General features: G+C 40.9%; 1 protein-coding gene across 3 annotated transcripts; it reads left to right on the top strand.

The window, feature by feature from the left end:
* The first annotated feature begins 165 nt into the window (after positions 1–165).
* Positions 166–27,994, top strand: abch1 (ATP-binding cassette, sub-family H, member 1). Of its 3 annotated transcripts, XM_027277326.1 has the most exons (21): positions 166–809; positions 1,116–1,238; positions 4,163–4,311; positions 5,199–5,358; positions 6,701–6,855; positions 8,857–8,964; positions 9,554–9,647; positions 12,722–12,796; positions 13,068–13,248; positions 13,977–14,073; positions 14,160–14,328; positions 15,160–15,260; positions 18,738–18,808; positions 19,043–19,092; positions 19,459–19,515; positions 19,654–19,724; positions 19,959–20,047; positions 20,653–20,756; positions 22,851–23,010; positions 23,755–23,859; positions 24,406–27,994. In XM_027277326.1, the coding sequence occupies exons 1-21, from the start codon at positions 774–776 to the stop codon at positions 24,510–24,512; spliced, it is 2,262 nt and encodes a 753-aa protein (XP_027133127.1). In that variant the 5' UTR covers positions 166–773; the 3' UTR covers positions 24,513–27,994. The 3 variants fall into 3 exon arrangements, with proteins under 3 accessions (XP_027133127.1, XP_019119382.1, XP_010742983.2); XM_019263837.2 differs by lacking the exons at positions 166–809; positions 1,116–1,238 and adding an exon at positions 1,302–1,816; XM_010744681.3 differs by lacking the exons at positions 166–809; positions 1,116–1,238 and adding an exon at positions 1,855–2,296.

Here is a 27,994-nt window from a genome sequence, read left to right as displayed (position 1 = left end):
ACACTTCATTGCATCTCTAGACTCTAAAAAGCATTTCACAGCAGCAGCTTGTGCATAAATAACACGTCAAACCGAATGTGAGTCTTTTGTTCCTCTGGACGGGGATCTTTGTGTTTCCTCTCTTGATGTTTCTTCAGTTTTAAAGAAGTTGTTTTTGGTTTTTAGAGAACCTTTGGGCTCGATGGATCGAAAACAACGAGCTTTTTCAATCTAATCGAAACTGTATGACATTATTTAATAGATCCTGAATATCCTAGCACCTTACTCACTCTACCTGTTTTACCTGAGTGTTTCTATAGTGCATGGAGGATTTCAATGCTGTAAACCGTCCTGGTTAGGCTGGCAGTAAATAGTTGTTCAGATAGATTCCAGGTACTGAACTGATCTGGCTGTTCCAGGATTAACTGCTACCTGCACCATGTGCATGCCATGCACCAACTGTTTAAATCAGTTCACAGGTCAATACTTGAGTAAATAGTTGCTTTCCTCCTGTAAACATCACTGATTTAAGGCCTCGCCTGTTTGTGTTGAGTCTCTTGTGTTGTGCTTCCATCTTGTGGTTTCTTTGGAAACTACACAATGATCCCAAACCATATTTTTTTTATAAATATAATTCCCACACATCATTTGTGCAGAAATCTTCTTTTGCAGAGTTTTGATGAGAGGAGAAATGTCAGACAGACGTGCATAGGATGGAAGAGTGGGAACGTTTTTAGCTCTCAGAAGATGAACCAGCCTGATGCATCTTCAAACCTGCAGGAAGAAAAAGAGAAATGCAACCAAGCGAGACATCTGGCATAACACTGAAGGTGAAGGAGCTTTGCTGAGTGAGATGACTGCAGACTCAGTCAGTCAGATGTGTTTTCAGGTCAAAGGCACAAAAATGTCACCATTGCTGTTTTTTAATGAAATAAAAAACAAGATGTTTGCAGTACAGGCTGGTCCAGAAATGGCAACACATTCCATCCTACAGCTGAACAAATGATGAATCCATCCATTGCTTTTGACTGCCAGAGAGAACAGTGGGTCCAACTTCACTATAGAAAGTGTTATAGCGCATCCACCCACCCCTCTCTCCTCCCCCCCTCCCTCTCTTTCGCTGTCTCTCCTTGCAGAGACCCAGCCGGCTGTCCGGTCCGCCCTTCTCCCTCCCTGCTGCTGCTGCCATGGACTCGGAGGCTGCCGCTCTGGATGATGCGACGACTGGTCCTGCAGACTGCACCGAGATGGAGGAGCGGGTGAGATGCTTTTGGATCATTTAGGAATGCTCTCTTTGTGTGTGTGTGAAAGAGAGAGAGGTAAAAAAAGAAAAGAGGAGCATTCAGGATGGAGTCCATCCCCCCTTTCACAGCAGCAGGCCTTATAACGCTCCGCTGCAGCAGGTCTGCAGGATGCGCACCGATGCATCACCCGCAGACATTTCTGTTATTTGTTTTTTTGTGCACCAAGCAGTTTAGATTTAGAGAGATGGAGGATGAGCTTAGTCGTTTTAGAAAACGGAGGCAGGACATGGGAGACGTGCCGCGCACCGCACCGCACCGCACTGCTGCTGCTCCTGCTGCCGCTGCTGCAAAGATCATGCGCGAAGCGCCGGTGTAAAAACGGGAGAAGTGAAAGTGCAGCAGCTGGCCGGTCGATGCATGTAGGCTACAACAGGCTCAGCGTATAAATAGCCCGAACAGTGTCCATTCCTGAACAGTTTGCGTCTCTCACTCGCCTCGTTTGTGCCGAATCCGGAGAGATTTATGCGCGCCTGTCAAGCCCGTTCTCTTCCACTTGGCCGTGACGCAAGTTGGCAACAACTTGGCAAGCAAAGGTAGGAATTTTTTTTTTTTTTTCCTGGTCAACAGAGCCAAACATGAACGACAGGAGAGGCTTTGTTTGGGCTGATTGAGGTCTTTATTGGAGACGAGGGTCCAGCAGAAGAGGCTGCAGAAGCACAATGCGCCTCTAATTATAGGCCTCTTCATCAGTGTGGCTGCAAGTAAAAGACTCTTTATGTTGTTGTTATTTTTAAAGATACAACACACACTGTGTGAGTAAAACCACCTGTTACAAGCTACCGAGAAGGGTGTGTGTGCATGTGTGTGTGATAGGTAGTATCCTTCTAAGGAAAGCATCCGTTCTCCACCTGCTGGAGGCTGAACTGAACCTGTTCTTCCACTTTGTATCCACTGGACTGAGGAGTTTGTGTCAGCTGATGCTCACATGCTCTTCAGTTGTTGTCTTCAGTCTGAGGACTCACTCATCAGCCACTCTTCATCCTTTCCATTTATGCCTCTATCTTCTCTCGTGGGTGAGTGTTTGCACAGATTGCTGCCTTATCTTCCATCAAGTTGACATTTACTTATGACTTATCTTTTTTTGTTTTGTTTATCTCAGATGGATTTTTAACTGTCATTTAAAATCAGCTAATTTGATCAGAACTTCCGGTCACTGCAGGGGTTATTCACACAAGTCTGTGTGTACAGTATTTTGCAGACGTGGGCTGTAGGCCAACAAAATGCTTCAGATTATGCAGTGCAGTTTCCCTAATCTCCTCACTGGAAAAATGAGAGATTGCTGGATTAAAGGAGGTTAGTTAGAGACCGAGGGAAACCCACCATAGAGTTAAAGATTACTGGGCAAAGGATTGTTTTTTCCGACCCAAATACTTTATCTGCAGAAGCTTGACAAGATGCAAAGAAACTACCAGGAGTATCAGAGTATGAGCGAGTTGTTTCAGTATGTTGTTGAGCCAGAAGTGAAATTCATCTCCAATTTTTGGGTTAAAAAGCACGGAGAACAAGTTTTACCCTGGTCTTGCATTCTTGAAAAAAGACTAATCCAGCCTGCAACTCCTACAAACTTCTGCAGGAATAAATCCTAATCAGGAGGCAAATTTCGTATTGTAATCAGCAGAGTGAAGCAAGTTTTACACCGCTTGAATGCATCTTTTTAATTCAATACAGTATATTACATGAGATGAGACTTTGATGCATGTTTAGTACAGCTAAAGTGAGAAATGTGTTTTATTATTAAGGCTTTGTAGTGAAAAATACATGTATGCATATATATAAACCTATAACGCAGTTGAAATCATCAGTGTTTTCACAAAAACAGCCAGATGTGGAGAAATCGTCTGAGTTTAGAGTCCCAGAACACATTCGCCTTGCGGTGGTGGTGACAGGTGTCAGAGCAACATGTTACAAATGAGTTGAGATGTCTCATTCTTGTCTAACAGGTTGTTTAAGTGAGGATTTGTGCATTTTAACAGTTAATTTAATATGAATGGAATGTCCTTCCCATGTGGGATTATAAAATAAAAGGAGGGCGGGAAGACTTTCTCCAAATTCCTTGTATGCGTAGAAATACTTGGCTGATAAAGCTGATTTTGCCTCTGGCTGAGGTGAATGTGACCTAACGTCTGGAGCGGGTAGGTGATTTGGGAGATGATATATTTCAGTCATTGTTGTATTAACTTAATGCTGCAACGATAATTAATTTGAAGGTTTAATGGAGCGGACTTTGATGTTAAGGGAAGATGAATTAGATGTAGATGGAGGTGTCATCTGTTAGGCTCATGTTGATTGCCCAGACAGCACCTAGATGGATAGACAGGACAGGAAGGGTCGACCTAGATAACTAATTAACTTCATTTTATGATTTTTTTATGAGCGTTTGAGGCAAATATGTCTGATTTATCATCTGGGAGAAACAGGTGTAACAACTGTGGCACTGTCAAGTGAGACAAAGTGAAAAAGAAAGAGGCCGTTCTATGAAACCACTTAAAGAACACACACAAAAAGGACTTATACACATGCAAATGCAGAAATGTGACAGGATGTCGGTCGATTTTTTAGTATGTCGTGATCTCAGAGACCTGGTTGTAAATCGTCTGATCTGTTTATGGCCAGATTTTACTCCTCTTAAAAAGTTCTTAGAAAAAACTCCCCCGGATCGATATTTTACTTTTTCATTAAAACTGATATTTCCTCCTACGTCATGAAGAGTGTACGCAGGATTGCATTACTGAAATACATTCATTCATAACTGCAGACAATATTTCATGTTCAGTAGTTGATTTAAGTCTAAAGATAGATCTAGAAAGATAGAAAGATAGACGAAAGGCAGACGTCAGGATTGTTCGCCATGTTTAACAAAGTATTGTCCTGTCTTCCAGCTAAAGGAGGGGAACATGACGGCTGATGTGGAGGCTTCTCTGCCTGCTGGACAGGAGGATTCTGCAATCCGGTGTCGAGATGTGTGCCGGTCATACGGGAAACTGAAGGTCCTCAACAACCTCAACCTGATTGTACCACAGGGACATATGTAAGTGCAACATACTGACTTATGGCGGATTTTTCTTGATTGACAAGACATCTAAAGCCTTAGTCTTATTAGAGCGGAAACAGCCTTACAATAAATGTTCTTTGATTGGCTCCCTAAAGCTGGAACCTATCCTATTACTACCCTTTATGTAGAAGAGAACGTGAGCTTCATAAGAGAGGATTTATGTAGGTTATCATGTTCCGGGATCACTTTTCTCACACATACCTCGACACGCAAGATTGGAAGATTGAGTTAGAAATAGTTTAGGCTCTTTAAACAGTTTTTCTTTTCCCATGCATCGCTCACATGTGCACGGAAAGTAGACGAGGACAACAAGCTTTCTCACTTTTCTATGAGGTTGGAAATGTGCTGAATAACAAAGCTGACGTAACGTTACACCTGAGATGCTTTGAGAGAGAATGGCAGTGTTGTGCATTGTGCATGCGATATTTTGATCTCTTACAAACTCAACAAACGCTTACATTATGCTTATAAGTAAATAAAAAAAAGGAAGTTTACAGAGGAAGTGAAAAACCATGACACAAAAATAAATCTACTGACGATGTACGTGTTGTTGTTTCGGGTATTTCCCAGTAGTTTCTCAGACTAATGGAAATGTTTCTTCGCAACGTTCTTCTTTTTCTGACTGCACAAGAAGGAATCTGTTAAGTAGCTCGCTGAGTGTTAGAAAGGAAGATCAATAGCACTCTCATGTCTGTGGGTTAAGTATGCTCCTGGAGCCGGTGGCCAATTAGCTAAGGACGATGTCAAACGGTGTGATGGTGTGATTGTGTGCCAGAAAGGAAAGTCTTGCTCTAAAAGCAGATGATAAGTAAACATAAACTCTGTAGAGTTTAATCTGAAATGCTCTTGATTCTGTGTTGCAGTTATGGCCTTCTGGGGCCCAGTGGATGTGGGAAGACCACACTTCTCAAATGCATCGTGGGAACTCTGAAAATCTCGCGGGGTCACATCAGTGTGCTGGGGAAGCCACCCGCGTTCCCTGGTCATGACGTGCCAGGGAGGAAGGTCGGATACATGCCGCAGGTAAACGCAGCATCTTTTAATGCCACCTTAAAAGCATGTATTGCATGCATGCAAACTGTAATCAGGTCAAATTGAAGGCTTTTACCATGACATGTTCCTGTTCGTGTTGTCTTAAATTCTTTTTAGGTTTAAAAAGTGTTAAATTGTCTTAAACTTTTGCTTTTTAAAAACCAGATTCACCGTCAAATTCCTTCCTTTTCTGTCAGCACTAATTCCTCAGCCACTCAGCTGCACGTTTAAACCTTAATTTTCCCATTTAAGCTTCCCTTCACATCGAGAAGCTGCTCATTACAACCATTAATAGCGAACTAAGTGCCTCGCTTCAGGGCCTTCTTTAAATTGGCCATTGTTGCAGTCAGTGACCTGTACCTGAGTGTGTGTCTCATTACTGTCAGACTGGATATCTGATGAGGCTGAGAGAAAACACTGTGGTAGTTGACCTCCTCATGTGTGTAACCTGTAGCATCAACATCGGCCCCTGTAGGAATTGATCTGTGACCCAGGGAGGAAGAAACGTGACACCTCGTCTGTTCCCTGAGGTGCAACTGTTACTGCTTACGCAATAACAGAGATACTAGCAATAAATAACAGGTCATATTTATTTGATTTTACAGAAAGAATGTGTACATGGGCTGTTATTTAAGACCTTAATGCTACAAAATTAAATGTGGGCAGTAATCCTTTTTTAGTGACAGAAGTCTAATGTCTGCTCAGGAGGCAGCGGTGCAGAAAGAGATCTGCAGGATAAGGTAACAGAGTTTATCTTTGGTAGAATAATTTGGAACGATGGGAGAGATATCATCAGATCTGGGCTAGGTACTGACCCAAATACTTCTCTGGTACCACTTGTAATGTGTCCCTTATAACCTGTTGGATTTGTACTCCTCTTTGGTTAATTTATGATCGCATAGTTTTTGATTTATCAGTTTTTGGGGTGTATTTAATTTGGATAAAGTTCTTTTACATTTAGCATTTGATACGTTTGTCTTCTTTTCTTTGGTGACAAAAAGATTTCTCCTAGAAACACGTGATATTCCTCAGTGCAAGGTATCCTAAAAAAAAGTATTGTCAGACGTTGTGTCGGCATTAAATTGGAACATTTTCTATGAACTATGTTCATGTATTCACTGGACAGTGTTGTCTCATGTTTAAGATGTGAAATGTGGAAGCCACAGATGTGTCAGTGAAGAGGTGTGCAACTTATCTGATGCTTCTCTCATCTTATTACTTCAGTTCTTTGGTTGCTACATTTCGATCCACATGCGTATCTTTGCAGGGTAAAGTCAGGTGCATGATGTAGCTCCATGTGGAGGCTTTTAAAATATTGTCCTGTGTTTCACAGGATCTGGCGTTATACAACGAGTTCACCATCAAAGACACCCTGACCTTCTTTGGCCTAATCCATGGCCTGACGTCGAAGGAAACCCAGGCACGCATGGATTTCCTCATTGACTTTTTGGATCTACCTCAGAAGCACAGTCTGGTCCGAAATCTCAGGTAAAAAAAAAGAGTTTAATATGCATCTCAAACATGGCAACATTATACTGTGTGTTGGACTGAATATGTCCATTCTACTGTACATCATATCAGAGGCTGCAGGTAGACTTTGAACATTTTCAGTTAGTTCGGTTGGATATCGATACAGTCGTATTTACTTTGGCGAGAGGATTCAGGTGTGGTTGTCTGTGTGGTGAGCTGAAACCAATCCATCACAATCAGGCGATGAAGCGAGGTGAATGTGTTTTTACAGCTGTCTACAGATACCGATGGACTTTGAACCCTGAATTACCGTAATGAATGTGTACAAGCTCACAGACATGATCGCTCTCTCTGCCACAGGTTGTAAACCCAGTGCCCATGAAACAATATTATATATTTTTAATTTTTAACTTTGTCTGGTAAGGAGACGAGCAAAGGTCGAATAACGAGAGAGCAATCCGCTTGCTGTGACATTAACTTTTCTGAATATTCACGCCATGCAGTGACTGTTTGGTTTGATTTCACTGATGGCAGGTCGAGTTTCAAACCTGCGCAATCGCCATGAAAACAGCAAGGAGTTCATGAGTTCAGGAGTTCATCTGACATTGATATATACAACAATACCATACTGTTTGCTTTTTTTATTAGGTCTGTAATGGGGTGTGTGTGTGTGATGGTTTTCTTAAAATAACAGAAACTATCAATCCAATCCACCCAATCTGGCAGCACGGGTTTGCATGCTTTTATGTAGCCGAGGAGGCAAAAGTCCACTGACTCCTTCAAGGTTTCATATAAGGGAACACATCATGCATGTCCTCTTTGTGCATTAGACATTAACATTTGACATTTGGTGTCAAATGTCTGCACAAGTGTGCAGCATGTTATTGTCCCGCCAAACAAATGATTTTATCTGCAGAATCTTGTCTGATCAGATTTTTGCCAACTTCCTGTTGCTTTTGGCAGCTGGTGTGGTGGCTTCTTAAGAAAGACTTCCTGCTCAACCGAACCTCTATCAGCTGACATTTGATCAGCATTTTCCGCGGATGAAGAAGCCTCGTTCTCATGCCGTAAAAAGGACACAATCAGGCAATACGAATCAAAAATAGAATAGTATCTCTGCTTTAATCGTTGAGTTATTTTTGATTTCTTTTTTTTTTAGGTCCAATTTCAGCCGGACAGGAAGAAACAAACTGATAATGTGGCTGAAATCTCTCAGACGCTGATAGAGATCAATGAAAATGGTTTATGGCCCTTTTACAGTTTGTTTTTGAAGAAGAAGATAAGAACAATACTCAACATCTCTTGTTGCAACAGTTGCTTCACCTCCCTGAGTCTTTACAAAGACCCTTCTGTTCCCAAAGAGGCCCCCTTACACCAGCTTTCATTAGCCGCTCATGTAATATTTATCATGTCATCTGTGGTCGTAACAGCCTGTCATGTTACTGAGCTGCAACTAAAACTCCCGACTGGTAAATTTGGAGGAGGAGAAGTGGATTTGTTGTTTAAATGAGCTTGACCTTGTGTGTCGGCTTTTCCTCACTTGCGTTTCTGCAGCTTTGTTTGACACACATGTTGTTGAAACTGTTCTCGATGCATAATATGAAAGTTATTCCTGGTATGAATAAACACACCGTGTGCCATGCGTTCTCATCGTTGGTTTCCGCTTCATACGAGTCCTTTTAACAAGTCTTTAATCGAACTGAATATCAATCAGCAAATATCGGGATGAATTAAAAATGTAAAAAAAATATTTTTTTTTGGATTATATCAATAAAATTTGGTCATTTTGTTGTAGATTCCTCCCTCCTCCCGACTTCCCTCCCTTAGGTCTTGTTGTTTTCCTCCGTGTTGTCAGGCAGGTTCGTCTTGCAGGATTTCCCCGGCCGCCTCTCTCAGCAGTGAGCGGCATGCGTAGAGGCGAGGTGGTTCATCAGTTACAAAACATTTAGGAATGTGGGAGAAGATTCAACTTTGTCACGCTTTTGGTCTCTTGTTGTTTCCTGTGTGTGTGTTTGACAGTGGGGGGCAGAGGCGCAGGGTGTCTCTGGGAGCGGCTCTGCTTCAGAATCCAGAGCTGCTCATCCTGGACGAACCGACGGTCGGGGTGGACCCCGTGCTCAGATCTAAGTATGTAACACACACACTGACAAAATAAAACATCAAAATCTTAATATCTGTAATGATTAATGTGACAACATTAAAGGTATTTAGTAGTAGTGACTTTTTATATTTATTCAAAACTACTACTACTGTAGGAGTCAGACATATGGTGGAAAATAAAGAGAAATTAGACATTTTAATGAGCAGAACCAGCTTAATAAGTTTCTAAAATTGCATCATGAAGCTGTCATGCCTCCTTAGATAGGTAGATAGATTAAACATGCAGAGAAATTGAGCATGTTAATAGATGAACAATGTCGTCCAATTACATTTTCACAACAACTTCTGTATGACTGTACGCATTGTGCATGTGGGAGAGAATTGACAATAAAATTTATACATATGTTCTGGAAGAGCAAGTTTGGAGACCTTAAAGCATGCTGTCATCCCTCACTGTTGTTCCTCCAGTCCTATTGTGTAATAGCACCACAGTGCTTCATCAGATCTGCCGCTGGCAAAGCCGCGAGCTTTTCCAGATCACAATTTTAGGAAAAACCTATTAACAAGCGAGTCAAGTGTTATGTCATCTATTTGGTTTCTCCCGTCTCCTTTCCAGGATCTGGCAACATCTCGTGGAGATTGTAAAGACGGGGAAAGTCTCGGTCATCATCACTACACATTACATAGAGGAGGCCAGGCAAGCCAACGTGGTGAGATAATTCATACGTGCATGGACACACACACACACACACATGCATACATGTGCATAAACACACAAGGACAAATCAAGCATAAACAAGCAAACAGTATTCAAGAAGACTGCTGCACAGCCAATAGAACGAAGCGTCCACACTGGTCCTCATGTTTCGCCCCTTCATCGAATAACAAAGGGTCCATTGATTTCTGCTATGTGCCAACATGTTAAATGAAGTTTATCCTTTATTAGCTTTGACAGGAGGGACAAAAACTCTCATTGAATGAGAGTAAATACATTTTTTTTTATATAGAGAGGTTGTATGGAAGCTCTCTCGTCTCTTTAGTTTAGATTTTACTGACAAAACAAAAAGATTGCTTGTGTTTTTAGTCATAATTAATAATATGTTTTCTGGTTTCTAAAAGAGTTTAAAGGATAAGCCTGGTGATATTCTATATTTTTCTTTTTATTAAAGCAACATTATTAAACTTTTCTACCTATAATAACACCTTCAAAGTAATTTTGATGCTAACATTTAACACGGTAAACGGTGTCTCTGCCATTCCTACATCTTGCATTGTGTATCTTGGTTGATCTGGGTACCATATCTACTGTAGGAAGGGTGTAACATACCACTGACTGGCTAATCTTTGACTATAAATTATGTAATCATAAAAAAATCTATGCGTACAGTTGTCCATATATATGACGATGGTGTATAAGTGAATTACAGTCTGAAACTGGGGATACCAAATCACAAAGAAATACCAAATCTTACATAATGTTGCTTTAAAAAAACAACATTGAGTTGAAGTAGTATTAAAAGCACCTCAATGAGCCACACTGTTGCACTAGATGACATTTAACATGAACACAGTACTGTGTACTAATCCGCCACTGAAAATAGTACTCAACAAATTCATGATTTACTCCTGTGCGAGAAAGGTTTCTTAAAATCTACAGTGCCCGGCTGTTTTAGGAAGTGTTTTTTAAGATCTCCAGTAGCAACAAAGTGGCACAGATACATTAGAGAATGTTGACACACGGAGTAACACTTTGTTGGTTTTAGTCTTTTCAGTTTGTTCACAGTAAGATGTTTATCGTGTGATCATGCTGGATTAGATCAAATGACTGATTTGTACCTTTGCAGCTGGTGAACTTTATATAGTCTGAATCCCATCCAGCAAAACATACAGATGCAGACAGGGTCAGGAAACAGGAAGTGACACAAACAGACATTTATTTAAGACGGTCACCAGAGAGCCGGTTTTAATTTGTCACAGTCATGGATTTCAGTCTGAATTAGTAGTTTCTAGCAGGGCCTCACACGGTACAAAGGACACACAGTAAGCCTACAGCCCCACATTTTTCCAGTACATTTAGCCATGTCACCTTCGCTGCTCGTCAAATTAACGCTTGGCTCAGCATAAATCCAGTCATTTCACGAGTCCAGACATTGTATCAACAGTAATCTTCTTTGTACATGAAGTCCATAAAACCGATTGCTTTACTGGTGCAAGTTTGTTCTGCATATTAGACTTCCCCCCTGAGAGTTAAATAGATTGATTGATGCCAGTCTTTGCTTTCCCACCAAGAAAAAGGTGTGGTTTTCGAATGGTAGCCACTGGCTGGCGTGAGTTTGCAGATTCATCGCAAGGATGGGACTTAACTAGCTGTTGATGGTCAGTAACACCCCCCAAAACGTCTCTACACAAACAGGAAAGTGGAAACCATACGATGAGGATTAACTTTATGCTAAGCTGCTGAAGCTAAGCACTTCACTATTCCCTTGAGAGCACATGGTCTTTTGTTTTCTCAGAATTTTCTCTAATTTCAGGAAACATGCAAAGGTGAAAGTCTGAAAGCTAAAATTTCACTTCTCTTTTGTTGAACAATAATCCCCCGCCACCTTGTTACAGTCAAAAAAAGCCAAAAATATTTGCAGAGAGGTTGAAAAAATAGCCTCCTCTCCACAGATGCTTTGTGGTTTATGTGTGAATGGTCATATACAAGGCTGATAAATTCAATAAATTGGAGATATCACCTGAAATTAGTGCATTTATTGGGTTTTTAAATTGCTTTTAGTAAAATAATTATTTTAAATTGATAATTTTATAGCTTTATGCACTATTTGGCAGATGTATTGTGTCTTAGAGAGCTGCTAACTGAAAGAAAATTCATCAGTGTGGGTTTCAATGGAGAATTTTTCTGTCCCATGATGGTTTAAAGGCTGTTTAAGAAGCTTTTCTAGAGTAGTTTTTGTCGTGATATTAAGGTAAAATATTTCTGTTAGTGACGTGAATCAGTATCAGTCTTTAAATACCCCACATTGCTTGAACTCCAGTGTGAAGTGTGTCCATTTGGTTTTGAGGTTTCTGTGTAAAGTGCATAACTCAAACTTTTCCTTAAATTGCACCAAAAAAAACAAGGTCAAAGGTCATTTTAGTCTTGCTACAGCTGCACAGAAACCAGTCTGACTGCTCAGCTAGTTCACTCTCCTTTGAGTGATTGTTGGGTGGAAGAAGATCACGCCAACTGAGGGAGAAGGAGGTGGATTTGGTGATTTATTTCTGCCTTTGTGGCAGAACTATGTCAGCTGAAGAAACACACGGTGCAACAATGCATCATTCCACTGCCAAGAAATGAGCTTAGCAAGGTCACGTCAACTCGCTCCATTGTTGTTTCCTCAATCGCTCTCAGTGTGGTACGATAAGTAGACTTTGATCACATGGCAACTGAAAATTATAATTTACGTGGTGTTTGACCCACTGAAGAGTTTGAACAGATTATTTTACCACTCGTACACACAGGAAAGAAATTAAAGAAGTTGCACAACAGTCATGGGTGGTGTTTGTTTCATGACACAATCTGTAGGTGAACAAGATGGCACAAGGTTTGGATTTTCAGTAGCAGATACAGCCATGTTTGTCTAGATTTCATAATAGATCTGAAACATTTGCAAAGCAATGAAAGCAATGAAACGTATTGTCTTATTTTAGAATTAAATATTTAAGTTATTCATTCAAGGGATTTATGTGCATGTTTATGTGCAGGTAACATGACTCCTACACTCTTGGTCTTTTTCTCCAGGTTGGTCTCATGAGGAACGGCTGTTTGCTGGCTGAAGGTCCTCCAGACGCAGTCATGAAGCAACACAGTGCAACAGTGAGTGCTCTTGGGGGATGTATGGAGCTAGTAGTCAGGGCAGCAAGAAGGAGGATAGCACACTTCATCATAAACAATGGAGGTTCAAGGTGTTTTATATTTAGTAGTACAAGTTATAAAGCAGAACAAGATACATCTTGATAGAAATGAGAAGACCTTTTTTTTTATGTCTCATCATACCAACAAAAACAAAGCCTCAGGGCTAAAATCTTGACCATATTTGTTATGTATGTATGTTGGTACACTTCACCCACTTTATCTCCTGCTGCAGACCCTGGAGCGTGCCTTCCTACAGCTGTGTGAGACGTCGGACCAGATCTGCTCCAAACAAGGGTCCAGTCCGCAGAGTGGGCCGCTGGAGAACAGCCAATCGTTCGAGAGCGGACGGGATGAGAGTCGGCCAATTCTCGCGGTCGGTCCGGGAGCTGCAGAGGAGATTCCCAAATATTCAGGTACTGTTTGGAAACTGCAGGATTGATCTTATTTCAGTTTATCTTTTTGTGTAATTCATCATGTTGGTTGTGAAATTTCTCCATTAATCGATTGATTCTGAGAATGGTCAGAAATGCCGTCACAATTATGCAGAACCCAAAGTGAAACCTTCACAATGTTTTGTTTTGCTCAAAAAGAACCAAATTCTCACATTCACATTCATTTGAGAACGTTTCAAAATGTTTTGTGTGCAAAAGACCTTAGTTTGTAAAGTAACTAAAGCTTTCAGATAAGTTAAAAAGTACAATATCTGTCTTTGAAGTAAAAGTGGACAGTAACATTAGACTAGAGAAGGTCTCGGTCTCGTCTCAGAAACGACATCTTTTGTACTTTGGTCCCAGACAAAGAGGAATATTATTTCAAAACTGGTCAAGACCACAACTGCAGGATATTCCTAAACTGCCCATGGGTTGTGTGATCTATTCAATTGTGGATTAGGTTTATTCTCAGTAAAAAAAGTAGACACACAGTGCGTAAATTCTGCAATGTAATGTAGTTTTATTGGCTTTGGTCTTGACCTTGAATTGACCCCAACCCCCCAAAGTCTTGGTCTTTTCTCAGTATAGATGGCCTTGACTACAACACTGCGTTAAGTAGCTTCCATTTGCACTAAAGTACAGTACTTGAGTAAACGTTCATTGAACCACTGGAGTAACTGTTGGAGTGTGAACTTGTTGTATATGTTCAGCGGACTGGAAAGTACGAGCCCGACACATGATGCCGAAGTGGAGAAACATCGCCGCCTTGATGATCAAAACGATGGTGCGGATGAAGAGAATGCCAGGGTATGTTGCCATTAATAATTTCTAATTGTAATATCTAATGATTGATAGCAGAGGAGCTTTTCTGACCCTCTCCCATGTGTTCGCAGCTCGTTGTGTTTCCAGTTCTTGCTGCCCGTCATCCAGGTCTCTCTGATCTGTTTGTGTGTTGGAGGAGACCCAAAGGGGATCCAAGTTGCTGTGGTGAACAACGAGACGTCTCCCTCCGGTTTCAGTCACACACTGCTCTCCTTCCTGGACAACTCCAGCGTGTACCAGGTATTCATTTGACCGAGGGAGATTTTGATATTAATACACATCAGTCATCTGCTGTTCTCATGTTTGTTGTCACAACCAAAGAGGAACTGAGTAGTTTCTGTATTTCTAAAGGTTTTTTTTCTGGCAGATATATTTATCATAAAACTGTCAGTAGTTTCTGTTTATTTTCTGTTATTGATTAATTATAATGGCTCCTTCTTGCATGGCTGATTGTGACTTCATATATCAATCAAACTGTTTGTTTTGTGGCTCTTTGAAAATGTCACATAGCTCAGATGGACTGTTGTGTATCTAATATTGTGTAATCTAGAAACAAAGTCACCAGCCGGTTTCACTTCCATCTTCGAGGAAATCAGTAAAAGTTTGTATATTTGTGTCACCCTGAATCTTTCAATATACTGGATAAAAACACACGCAGATCGTTACGGTTTATTTCGGGACGTGAACCCAAATGCAGATGATTAGGTTGAGTGAACAAACTCCCTGAAGAGGCAGCAAGAGGAAGCAACTAAACCCAACTGAACTGGTTAAGTAGTTGAACCCAGGTGACAGAAAACAGGTGGGAAAAAGACAGACAGGAAGTAAAGTAACCCAGAGGAAAGACTCTTTTACCATGAAACAGGAACTACCAAACCCAGACCCACCCCGCAGATACAGTAAAGTGGTGTTCAGTTCAATAAGTACATAAGAAATATTTCCCTTCTCTGTCACTTAAATGTTCTTGAGCAAAGCAAACAACCCCCAACAGCTCCAGTGAAACAACAAATATTAGAAACTTTGAATAAGTAAGGTCAAAAGTTGTGTGATAATTATTTATTATGTCTGTTTTAGGTGCCCTTGTCCCATACGGAAGCTTTTAATGGGATCTATAATGGAGAGTACTGGGGTGTCATCGGCTTTGGCAAGAATTTCACCAGCTACCTGACAAAAAGGTGAGAGAAACTGGAGTCGCCTGCCAACATCAGCAACAGACGAAAAAAACATAGATAACATGCACATACATTCATTTTTATATCCTCTTGGGGAAAGAGAGCCGTCACTGGGGTGTTATGACAGTTGATAAACGCTGAATTGAAGGACAAATCAAAGAGGATTCATCCTTGTGTGGCTACCTTCGCTGTAACTTTGAGCTCTGACTTGTGTCATGGAAGAATTTCACACGAATCCACTAAAGCTTCGAGCGTTTGTGTTCATATTCTTATTTCTGGTTGGTTAAACATTGGTCAACACGGTGTAAAGTAGAAACTGCGTGTCACTTGTTGCTCATGAGGTTTAGATTTGTCGATGTGGTCCTAAGAGGTTGATGAAGTCAGCCTTCACAAAATCACCAAGTTGGCAACAGTGTTCAGAGTACAGACACTAAAGAGATACTCGATGAGTGTCGAGAAACAAACTCTGAGCACAGATTTCAGAAAACTACGGAGGCCCTGAGTGGCTCTAAAAAAACACATGCAAATACAAAAAGTCAGAATTGCTGCAAGTAGCACCGACTGTTTCCGAAGGACACTGATACGTGACGAACACCAAACAAACACCAATAACAAGTGTGTCCCATCACTTTGTTTCCCTTTTTGTACGTGCTGCTTTGCAAGTTTGTGCGTGAATGTGAATGACTCTTTGTGACGATCTTTGTGCCACGAGCTATAGTCTGACCTGTTTGTGACTTGACAAGCCTCAACATGTCTGACATGATCAGACCCTTGCTGTGTATCGCCGTTGCTTTTGCTTTCCCCCTCTGCGGTGACACTTTATTTTTGCTCCCAAACTTTCCTTTTCTTTACTTTATCTGTCTCACCTTCTTTTTTTATAGCTGTCACAGTGCAGACATGTATGATGTTATGCACCTGCAGTGCCAGTGCTGAATAAAAAAAGGTTGTTTGTGTGCGTCAAAGGGATGTTTGGTAGTCATACAAAACCCTCAAAAAATTCATTGTGACGCACGGACAGCATTCCAGCTGCAGGGACAAACTCATCACAGAGAGACACTCGCGGCACACATATTTGAACCATTTCACATTACAAATGTATTTAGCTTTCTACTTTTTACTGAACCATATAATACAATTCAATCTGGTTTATATAGTGTCAATATAGAGCAGGTCTAGGCTGAACTCTTTGTAATAGTATTTACACAGACTCAACCATGAATAAACACTTGGTGACAGTAGCAAGGTAAAGCTTCCTTAAATAAAACCTCCTTCCATGCTCCTACATGCATTAAACCAAACTGCACAAGTAAAGAAAAAAAGTGACATGAGCTAACAATACAGGTCTTATGGGTGGATACATTATTATGGATGATGATGCATTACACAGGGAACTTTATTTTTAGCCACACAAGCATCATAACTGTAGGGATGTCAATGGCTGGTCGGTCCCCAACATTTTGGTCCAGATTGAAATATCTCAACAACTATTGGATGGACTGTCATGAAATTTGGTACACCCATTCATGTTCCCCCAAGGATAAGTTAGAGGAATTTTGGTGATCACATGACTTTCCGTAATGGCGCCACCATCAGGTGAAATATTATTTGTCCAATACCAACAGCTTTTAACTTGTAGCCCCCCATTGTGCTTGAGTAGCTATGGCCCATGCTTCTAAATTCTTGTTTATTCCTCATGAATGAACACGTTTTTGGAGCCATTAGGGGTTTAGTGTCTTGCTCAATGACACTTTGATTTGTAGAACTAAGATTTCAGGGGCTCTATTTACATGTTTTTATTATTATTTAGTTTTTATCACTGGCCACTGTAGTTTCTTCTTCATGCTTAGAACAGGAGGGTGAGTGGAGGGGGCTGCAATCTGCAACAACAACAACTGCTAGATGTCACCAAATCCTACACAATGGTCATGTATATAAACAGATAATAAATGCTTTTTAACGCAACTAAGCTGTACATATCTTCACATGTGTATGAACAGTTAATAAAGGAATAATAACACATATTATACATATATTGTTAATTATGATTTACAGCTATATTGCTGTTTTCAGAGTCATTCACGAGCTGTTCATACACCAGTTATGGATTATTCGTGTGAGGAGCTATAATTGTTGGCAAATGCATCCATAAATACCTCTTTATATCTGCTTACCACTGCATTATATTGTGATAAAAGCCATTTATGAAGTGATTTGCTGCTTTCAAATGCCAATAAAGGAGATCAGGATAAAGGTTCATTACTCTCGAGCATAACAACATTAAGACTGGGTGAAGGGGTGAAGGATTTCATGCTGTCTGAAAGCAGACTAAAGTTGGAAGTAAAAGAAAAATAAGGGAACTAGAATCTATTTTGAATTGTCCGAGATGAAGATGTCTAAGACACACATTGCTTTGCTTGTTGTTTCAATTGTTCAGAGCTCAGTGTCTCTATCTTTGACACACATAAACACACACAGAAAGAGTGTGTTTATGTGTGAAGAGTTGCTATCATGTGAGGATGAGTCAACACTGGAGGGCAAAGGGGATGAGTTGTTGTTTCGGTGTGAATCACAATGTGTGTGGTGCCTGGCTTGACAGTCTGGTCCTTCCTGTCCCAAACACACCTGGCACTTCCCGGCTTAGCATCAACCAATCAAACGCTCTTTCCTACCGAATCATGTGCCGTTCATGTGACAGATCTGCCTGAGGAAAACAAAAAAGTGTCCTCCTCTTTTGACTTGTGGTGACTTCAGAATAATCTTAATTGTTCTATTCTAGCTGACACACCGGGTCTATTGATTATTGTGTCGACAAGGCATTATAAGTGAGGCGAGAGGAACTATTTTTTATTGAGATGAATCACATAAGACAATGTTCGAAATATAAAACACAGTCCTATGTTTATTTATTACTTCTCAGGTGTGAAAATCTGCAGCTTTTGAAGAAATTTGAAGACACATAGCAGGAGTTTTACAACTAGAGTTACAACTAAAGTGATTCACTGAAAAATCAAGAAAAAAAAGGGCACATGAATTGATAATGAAATCATTCGTTGCAGCCCTGCAGGGCTGTTTTACAGGAGGAGGTATTAAATATAAAGAAGTTGCCAATGTGTAAATGTCCTGCAGAGACGAACCCTTGACTTGGTGGGGATTAGGAAGGAAATTAGGGAAGCAAGACAGAAAACAATTAAAACCGATGTCTCCTAAATCAGGAACTAACTCTAGGTCAGCTTCACCTCATGAACAAAGTTCCTTTTCTTAAATCGTATGATTTATAATATATCTAAAAAGGCCAGAGGCTAATATCCCATAATCTGTTTTGTAATGCACCTGTAAGAAGCTTACGTTATGCTGATATTCAGAATATCTGCATCTTCAGCGTTGTGTTTGCATCCCAGTCTTACTGGTTGTGGCTGAATATATATTTGTAATCCCGGGGAGGTTTTTTCAGATTATGACCATGTCTCTGTGATTTTACAGGATGATGCAGCGGCAGGTTTCTAAAGAGGTGGTTGATGGAGGATCAGTACACGTCTGGCTGGACCAGACAAGTAAGATGCACAGTCTTTTGTCTTTTATGCTGAAAGTAGGCGAAAGAGTTATTGTCATTGTACTATTGACATTTTGACATATTCGTCACATCTGTCTTATATTTCACTGAAGGAATAATATACCAGGTCTAGGTTCTGAAATAAGATATGAATATACAGAATCACAGTGGAAATACAGTCAATAACACAGTGCAATGTGAAATTGTTGATCATTGCTGTTTCTCTTTTGTCTAGATCAACAAATTGCCATAATGCTGCAGAAGAAAGTCCACGAGGCCTTTCAGGTATAAACAAATGAGCTTCGTAGCCAACCGGAGCCTCGTCATGTTGTCATTTTTCAAGGAGATATGATCAGAAATCATTCAACACGTCCAGATAATACAAAGACGTCTAACACCCAGCAGGATGTCACTGTATAAACTGACACGTGTGGTTCAGTACAGATTACACTGGTACAGTTGATGTTAAAGCCACTTAACTGGTTTCTGATTTTATGTGTTGCATCATGCAAAACAAAAACTCATTTTATTGGAATTTAATTACAGATATTTAATCATCAGCACCATGGTTACGCTGAAAGTCGATGATAATAATAATAAACATGGTATTTGATCGGTACTGTCAAACTTAACTCTGTCCTCTGTTTGCAGGCTTTTGTGACACATAAGTTGGGCAGTATGTCGTACCTGGCCGACCTGCCAATAAAGGTAAAAAACTGGATAATAAATAACATCATAGAAATGTATAAAAAAAGAGATGAATGCTGTATGTGCAGTCAGTGTTCTTCTGCTGATGCTGCATTATTTATAATTCAGTTCATTTAATGTTTTGCTGTCGTCTTGCAGTTTGAAGAGCCCATCTATGGCAGCCAAAACACAGACTTCACTACATTTGTGACGCCGGGAGCTGTTCTCAGGTCAGTACTGTAGCTACCAGTATTAGAGAAGTTCAGCCAAACTTTACTGACTCTAAAACCTTCATGCACTTCCTTTTGTAAAGTTTGTTTTTACGGGGAAATGTGAGATTGTGTTATTAAAATGCATGTTGCTGACAATAAAAATGTGATTATTAGGAAGACAGTCTTCTTTATATACATGACAAACTTTCACTGAACCCTTCTCTCCTTCCTCTTCCTCTCTGAACCCTGCAGTATCACCTTCTACCTGGCCGTGGGCCTGACAGCTCTCTCCTTCGTCCTGGAGAGGAAGGAGGGGCTTTTGGACAGATGCTGGGTCGCAGGTGAGAGGTCGAAGTTCACAGTGCCACACAGACACGAGAACAGCACTCCCATTTCCTTTACCAATACTATATTTACTTATTCCGAACATGTCTTTCTTAATTAAATTCATGCATTATACTTTGTATTACAAGAGCAACATTAGTCTCATATGAGAATCAGTACTGCACGTTTGTCGTATGCTGACATCTTCCAAAAGTCACTTTCTGGTTGATTTGGAAGTTTTTAGGACATCGTGCATGCTCTTAATCTTTGGTTTATTTTAATGCTTCGATTGTGGGTGATAAAACATTAGTGCATCATGTAAGGGTAATTTGAGATATGACCATTAGATGGCGTAATATGATCATAAAGGAGGACATGAAGATGACATTTAGCAGCAAGAAGCAGACACAATGAGAGAGTTATTTTGTTTTTACTCATTATGAATTATTGATTTCATAGCTTTAATAGGAAGTTTTGTAATTATCAAACATTTAATGAATTATTCATGGTAGCCAGTTAGATTCAGACGACACTGAATGAACCTGTGTCAGTGATACTTTTGATATCAAAGCTTACAGGTAGATAATAAAACATCGTTTCTGTGTCTTTGCCTTTCTACCAGGCGTGAGCTCCATGGAGACGATGCTGGCTCACCTCTTCTCTCAGCTGTTTGTCATCAGCTTCCAGATCATCCTGCTGCTCCTCTTCATCCTGCTCGTCTTCAAGGTTCGTCCTCCTGACACGGGCAATAAAGCAGACGCCGGCTCAAACACAAACACAAACAAACACGCGCTCTTCAGACGAGATGAGACTTTATTGATCGGGAAGACGGGGCCTGTGCAGCAGCAAAAATAAAATCCGCCGGGGAAGAAAGTGACACGGGAAAATATAGAATAAGTAATTAAACAACCGAGAGAAATAAAGGCCTGAATAATTGTTTGGCTATATAAAGATTTTTGATCTTTTATCTTTACTTTAAAGCATCACAGACACACATTCGCCTCGCTGCTTGTGTCTCTGATCGTTTGCTCTTCATTGTAATGCCAATACCTGTTTGCAAAAAAAAACAGACCACAGGATCAATGCTGCTTCATCCTCACTGAGACCACAACACTGTCAATTAATGTTGAAGTGAGGCTGGAGTCTTAACACAGACACACAATGTGATTTCCTGTTCTATTCAACTACCAAAGTTGCTGTTTGAAGCCTTGAAGTCTTCTGAGAGCTCATTAAAGCGGCCGAATGCTCCACAAAGGTCGCTGCATTCCTAATATGATTTGGTTTGTGGAGAGTTTGACATGTTGAAGGTTAATGCGTCATAAACCTAGCGGGTCTATTACCATGCTCATTTGCATTTTTTACTACAAAAGATCTGACTTAACCTGCGGTACATTAGAGCCGTAATTAGGTTAATAATAATTAAAACAGAGCTTTATTTTCCAGATTATTTTATGTAAATGAAACATGTGAAATGAGTCTTGTGTGAGTCCACGGACTGTGAAGGTCAGCGGGGTCAGGTTTACTGTGAGAACCACAAACCAGTGGAAACGTGAGCACACTGTTCATTATTGATTTTCAATAGACACGCGTATGCGATCGATAACAGGCAGAAGTCACTCAGACAAGAGAGGATAGATAGTGTTTGTGTGTGTGTGTGTGTTGGTGTCTGTATCTGTGTGTCGAGCCCATGCAGGCACATGCTTTTTATGGGTGTGTGCTCTCGTCTCTGTCTGTCAAATGTGTGTTTGTGTGCATGCGCGAATGTGTGTGTGTGTGTGTGTGTGTGAGCATTCATGTGTGTGTTAATTAAGGTGCTGAAGTCCAAAGAGACCACCACTGCATAAATCACTTCCTGCGTTGGCCGTATCCAGGGATCACTGTGGGATCGCCACGACAACAGCCCTTGATTGCTGTGGCAACCGGGTAGTCATGTGGCCTCTCTGTGCAGGTCTATTTTTGCACGTTGTCAGGGGAGACGGATAGTGTCTTAACACACCGAGGACAAGTGCACACACACACACACACACACTAGTCTTACAAATGCCTGCAGTTTCTACTCAGGTTAGGAGAGTTTTCACCTTGAATCTTCTGACCTGGGACTTCTTTCTGTTTTTATTTGGATTGGATAGTTTCTGCTCTGCTTACGCTCCCCCCCCAAACTTAATCAGTTGTGACATCTCTTCTCATTTCTTTTAGTATTTTTGGCCGGAGATCAGTGCAGAACATCAGAGAGAGAGAGAGTTTATGTCTCTGTTGGTTTCTCCCTCGTTCCCTTTTATCTTTTTTCTTGATGTTATCTTCTCATCTGTTCTCATGTTCCTTAAAAGACTACTTCACCGACTTAGCAAAGGACTCCATAATATTCACAGACGCAGCGGGTTAAAAAAAAAAAGGTTCAAATTCAATGTAGCAGAACCAGAAAATCTTTTATATCGAATACTTTTTTGCTATCTTGATAAAACACATCTACGTGTCGACCGCCAACAGTTTGGTCAAACATTCAGACCAGTCCCGTCCCATTTTCAGACTCATAGTCTTCAGCGCCAACTGAAGCTGACTCAGGTGACATCACTTCAAAATCAGATTTAATGCAGCACCCTTGAAAACTCCAAAAAGGCGAGAGACACCTACATTAATAAGAGGGGAAAACCTGTATTTGCAAGAAGATTTGAAAAAAATGGTTTTAATGTTGTATTTTTCTATATTTAGGGTCATTTAATCCTCTTTAATCTCACTCTTTTTTCCATTTTATTCTTATTTTATCTTCTTATTTTCTCACTCTTCTGCCACCATCTTTCGTTTGTCTGTCTGCCTCTGCAGATCCCGAATGAAGGCTCGTTGGTGCTGGTCATCATTCTGATCGTGCTGCAGGGCGTCACCGGCATCTCGTTTGGCCTCGTCATCTCAGCCGGGATCGACGACGAGCAGAGTGCCAACCAGGCCGCCCTGGGCATCTTCTACCCCAACCTCATCCTCAGCGGTAGGCCTTGCTGGATCCAACCAGGAAAACTTATTAAAACTTTTATCAATTTAACTTGTTCGTACACAATCTCACATTTCAAACCTCTTACAAGCATGTAGCCTATATTTCACTGGAAGAGCACCCTAGAGGGAACTTTATAATATTTTATCTACCATCCAAGAAGCAACTTTTGGTGCGCTTCTTTCAAACATCGGGCATTTGGCGGTGTTAATCTCCCCATTGATCGTGTCAAGTGATTTCCATCAGCAGATGGAGGTTTCCCGGCTGTCATGGGATCAAATTCGCAGAAGTGTGTCCAGGTTCAAAGCTTCTTTCTTGACCTTTAAAATCTCACCACAAGGTCCATTTAGTAGCTGCTCTTGGGACTTCCGATCATACCACATGATCTTCGTCTTTGAACCTCAGCTTTTAAGTCAGAAGCCCTCAAAGTGCCCAGAGCAAAAAAAACAAAACAGAAATGGCATCCGGGCAAACTCCATCTGCTGATGATCATGTGATGTGATTGAATCCTCGAGAGCAGCTGCTAAATGGAACTTGTGGTGGAGTTGTTTTCAAGTTTCAAGACTGAATGTTTAACCTCATGTAATGTTTATCTCTTCTTTGGATGGTCTAAGAGAAAGATCACAACAAGACAAACCAGGGATTGTTTCAATGCTGTTTTATGAGAAAGCATGCAGATCCACACTTAAGAGCAGGTTTGAATGTCGTCTTACACAATACCCAATCTGTCTCGTACTCTAGGTATCATCTGGCCCGTGGAGTGTATCCCCTATCCTCTCCGCTACATCAGCCTGGCTCTTCCTCAGACCTACGCCTCAGAAGCTCTTCGCTGTATCATGTACAGAGGTAATGTATTCGCGCATGTTACACAACACTCTCATTGGTTTCATAATGTTTAGGTTCCCGGTGTATAGTAAGCATGTGTTGGGGTCAGACGCATGCACATGGCTCAGATTTGTACACACACCGTGTATCAGCCGGCCGTGTTAAATCATTAATCAGCTCTGGGTCCTGTGTAACTCGGCTTCCTGGACTGTAAGGGATAGTGGTTTCACTCTATCTCCCGATCTTTCTCCATTTCTATTTGACCTCATCGTCTCTCAACAATGAGACCCGACGACGGGCCCCCGAGCTCGCTCCATGTTACACGATACGCGCTGAACACAGGAAGTCAGAGAGGAGCCATTTCCTGTTTGGAAAACCTTATCGTGGAGGCGCAGTGGAAGATGAGACGCGGGCAGAAGTCGACAGCCAGTTTTGGGGGATGAAATGAAATGTGATGTCGTATCACACGTGTTATGTGCATTCACTACAGCCTGGATAAGCTTGTATACAGATAATATGAAGTGGTTACTGGTGCATTGTTGGGTTTTCATGCTGGTTTTCCAACAGGTTGGGACCTATCTCAGATGATGGTGTGGCGAGGCTTCGCGGTCACCCTGGGCTGGAACACTTTCTTCCTCATCCTGGCGACGGTCATCTTAAAGCTGAGGACGTGACAGCCTCGCCCCCAGAGAACCTTCGTCAATGTGGAGGGGGGGCAGAGCCGTCAGGTAGAGCCCAGGAGCCAACGACTCCACCTGGGCCTCCTGTATCTGGATGTACTGTGGCAGGACGAGAGCAGGAGGAGGGAAGGGTCACTGTGATTTAATAGACTGATGAAGTTGGTGCGTCAGTCTCCCTCCTCCAGATGATCTGTCTCTCTCACGCGCACACATACACCAGTGAGCTGCCTGATCCTGCAACAGTTGCTTTGGCCTGTTCAAGCGTGAGTGAAATTTCAAAATGCTGCAGACAGAATAAGCACATGCACAATATGAGAATATTTGTTTAAATGGGGATAGAGTTTTTTTTTCATTTCTATGTGCAGCTTGTTGAAACTTCACCCCCAGAAATGGGCCATGTGCCAACTCAGGGTCACTTTTTATTTGTGTTTGCCCTTGGTCTTAATACTAACAGAGAGATTTGGTGGTGAATATACAGAATATAACTTTTTTCCATAAAGTGTTTGTTGTCTACCTTAAATTTGCATTATAGAAAATTCTGTGTGTAATTGTGAACTTTAAAATGGTCAGAAAAGGAGTCAGCACAACAAGAAAATGTGAAATTTTGTATTTTTTCCCCGGTTGGTTTGCAAGCAGACAAACTGAGGATTGTTTTGTCGGGTTGTGTTATGACAGAAAAGGTTGACGGCTTCATATTGTCCAGGAAACGTGGCTTATCACAGTGACACTATCTTCTCTAGTCGTTTGCTTGTTTAAATTTACGTCCTGTCGGATGCGTGACAGGTAGAGGAAGTGTTACCAGGTGCTCGCCGTGACTTGTGTGCTGTGCCTGCATCTCCCGTGAGGGGTTTTCAACATTGGTGATGGGAAAGCATCGGTACTGTATCATTATTTTTGACTTCACTTTGCTGGACAGAGTGGAGGCCAGTGGATAGATTTCTCTCACAGGTCAGGTGTGTCACGCTCTTCAAGCCATCTGCATCCATGCAAAACATATTATACCATTTTTTTTTTTTTTTTTACACAAAAGTTTCAAACTGCTCGTACTTTATACTTCCACCATCAATAACACAGAATAAAAGCACACAGGAGTAATGCTAAGATGTGCCTTGTGGGATGCTGTGGTGTCGGCAGTGAGGGAAAAGGGAAACTAAATCCTAAAATGAGGAATAAATATGAAATTGTGTTATCTATGAATTGTTGTAGGTGACTGGAGTGAGAGTAGAAGCGACGGGGAAACAGAGGACTGAGTTTGTGCACAGATAGTCAGTAATAAAGTTAGATACATTTTAAAATAACTCTTTAGGGTACTTTGACTTTGCATTATTGAATATTTTTTAAAGACACAGTAGAATTATTATTTTGTTTTTAGATTACGAGGTGTATTTACAGTAATAAATAAGATTTTTTTTAATGTTTGGTTTGCATAAAGAAACAAAAAACATGTTGAAATAATGGATGATAGAGTCGGAAAGGCTAATTACTAGAAAGGTTTACCAGTACTCTGTTGATAATATATCCGGTTCATTTCTTTGCATTTTACTCATATTGCTCTCCAAGACGAATCAGCTCGCAGACTTGACCAAATGCGTTCCACCTTTGAAAGCAGTAGTTCTACATTTTGGGAAATAAGCTTATTCGCTTTCTTACCAAAAGCTTTGGCCCAGCCGTGTCCAAAGGTGACAGTTTTTGTGCACCAGCACCTCCAAAGCTCACTTTTTCTTGTCCACAAAGTCACCAGTGCCAGCCAAGAAACAATCCAGCGATAAACACCTGCAGACCAGTTTTAGAGGTGATGGTAGGCTAGCTGTTGCCCCCTGTTTCCAGTCTTTATGCTAAGCTAAGTCAACCTGCTGCTGATTTTAGCTCCGTACAGACTTCACGGTGGCACGGATCTCATCATCTAACTCTCAGCAAGAATGCTGATGGCGGTATTTCCCAAAATGTCAAATTACTACCTTTGTCTCAGTCCAGCATCACATGTCGTGCCAATCTCAGAAAGATTTGAAACTGTTTACATTCATCTGGAACGCATGCCTAATAAATCTGCATATTCTTTCGTTAGCAGATGCTTTACCCCGGTTCATCTGCAGTGAACTAAACACATAAACCAGCATGTGTTATGTCTAGATGTGTCGTGGATGTTCCCTCTATCTCCTTGCGAGGATGCTATGTGTTGCAGTGCTGCTAATACCAGTTATAATAACAGTAATGAAGAATTTATGTGTCCATTAGGAGATAAATAATTAATGTAAGTGACTGTAAATCACTCTGATTGGTTTGCTCTGGATTACGTCATGATCTAATGGTAACGATGTATGTACACTATGCCGTGTGTGATGTTAGATGTTGAGTCTTTACGAGAGAGCCCGCTGCGCTGTAAATCTGCTGTCGCTCTGCTGTGCATTCAGTCAGTGTTCCTCCATATTTTAAGGGACATTGCGCTCTTGTTTGGTAGGAATTAAGCTCCGATACAAACAGACTTTCATCATGTTCAGATGACAACAACACGCTCAAGTGTATTTTTTGCCAAACTGTGAGGATATATCGCTCTGTTTATATTCTTACCTCGACAGCAAGCTGAAGAATCCTGGTGGGATTACCTCCGTGCCTCGATCCCCATCACACAATAATGTACCTTAGTAAAACGAGTTTAAAATGGTGGACAATCTCTGACGTTCATGTGAAAGTATGGACAGTATTTGGTTATAATGTGAGTTCATTTTTTTTTGGACAATCTCTTGACTATCTCACCAGTTGGAAATCAAAGATTACACAGTGTTTCACAAGCTTTACATAACCTGCAATTTTACTACTGAAGAAACTATTTCAAATAAGCTGATTACATGTTAAACTACTAAACTATTCCACTCCTTTTTTTTTTTTTGCACCTATCATGCTGCATAGCAATGTCTCATGAATGACTAAGGATGCCTCCCTGCTCTTGCTGTGTGATTTATGTCTCTGTTGTGGTTTGAAGTGGGTGGGACACTTGGCAAAAGGTGATGGCACAATATTTCTGTGCACCGTCCAATCAAATCCAATCAAACCTCAGCCACACAGTCCTGAAGAAGAAGATTATCTGAGTTTGTGCTAGTGTTAAACTCTTCATAAGTGATATTTATTAATGCCTTTTCAAATGTTTGGGGGCGAGTCCATTCATCAACAGCTGAAACTGCAATATGTCCTTCTTTAATACTCATCAGATTAAGTGAATCAGAAGTGTATGCAACATATTTTTGACTGGTTAATACTGGAATATTGAGATTCACATAAACATGTTATTAAAGTTTATGTTGCCAGAATTTCCACTCTGCTCCAAAACTCCAGTCGACTACCTCCGCTGTCTCTCCCCAAAGGGCATGTTAAACATTTAAACTCCTGTGTTGTGACATGTATGCACTGTGATAGCAGACCCGCTTTGATGAAGTTCTGTTCATGTATTTTGAAACAATAAACCTCGTTGAGAAATCCTC

Source organism: Larimichthys crocea, chromosome III, assembly GCF_000972845.2.
Source record: "Larimichthys crocea isolate SSNF chromosome III, L_crocea_2.0, whole genome shotgun sequence".
In the NCBI taxonomy this organism is placed as follows: domain Eukaryota; kingdom Metazoa; phylum Chordata; class Actinopteri; family Sciaenidae; genus Larimichthys; species Larimichthys crocea.
Note: the sequence above shows the minus strand (reverse complement) of the source record. Positions and strands in the feature narration are given on the sequence as shown.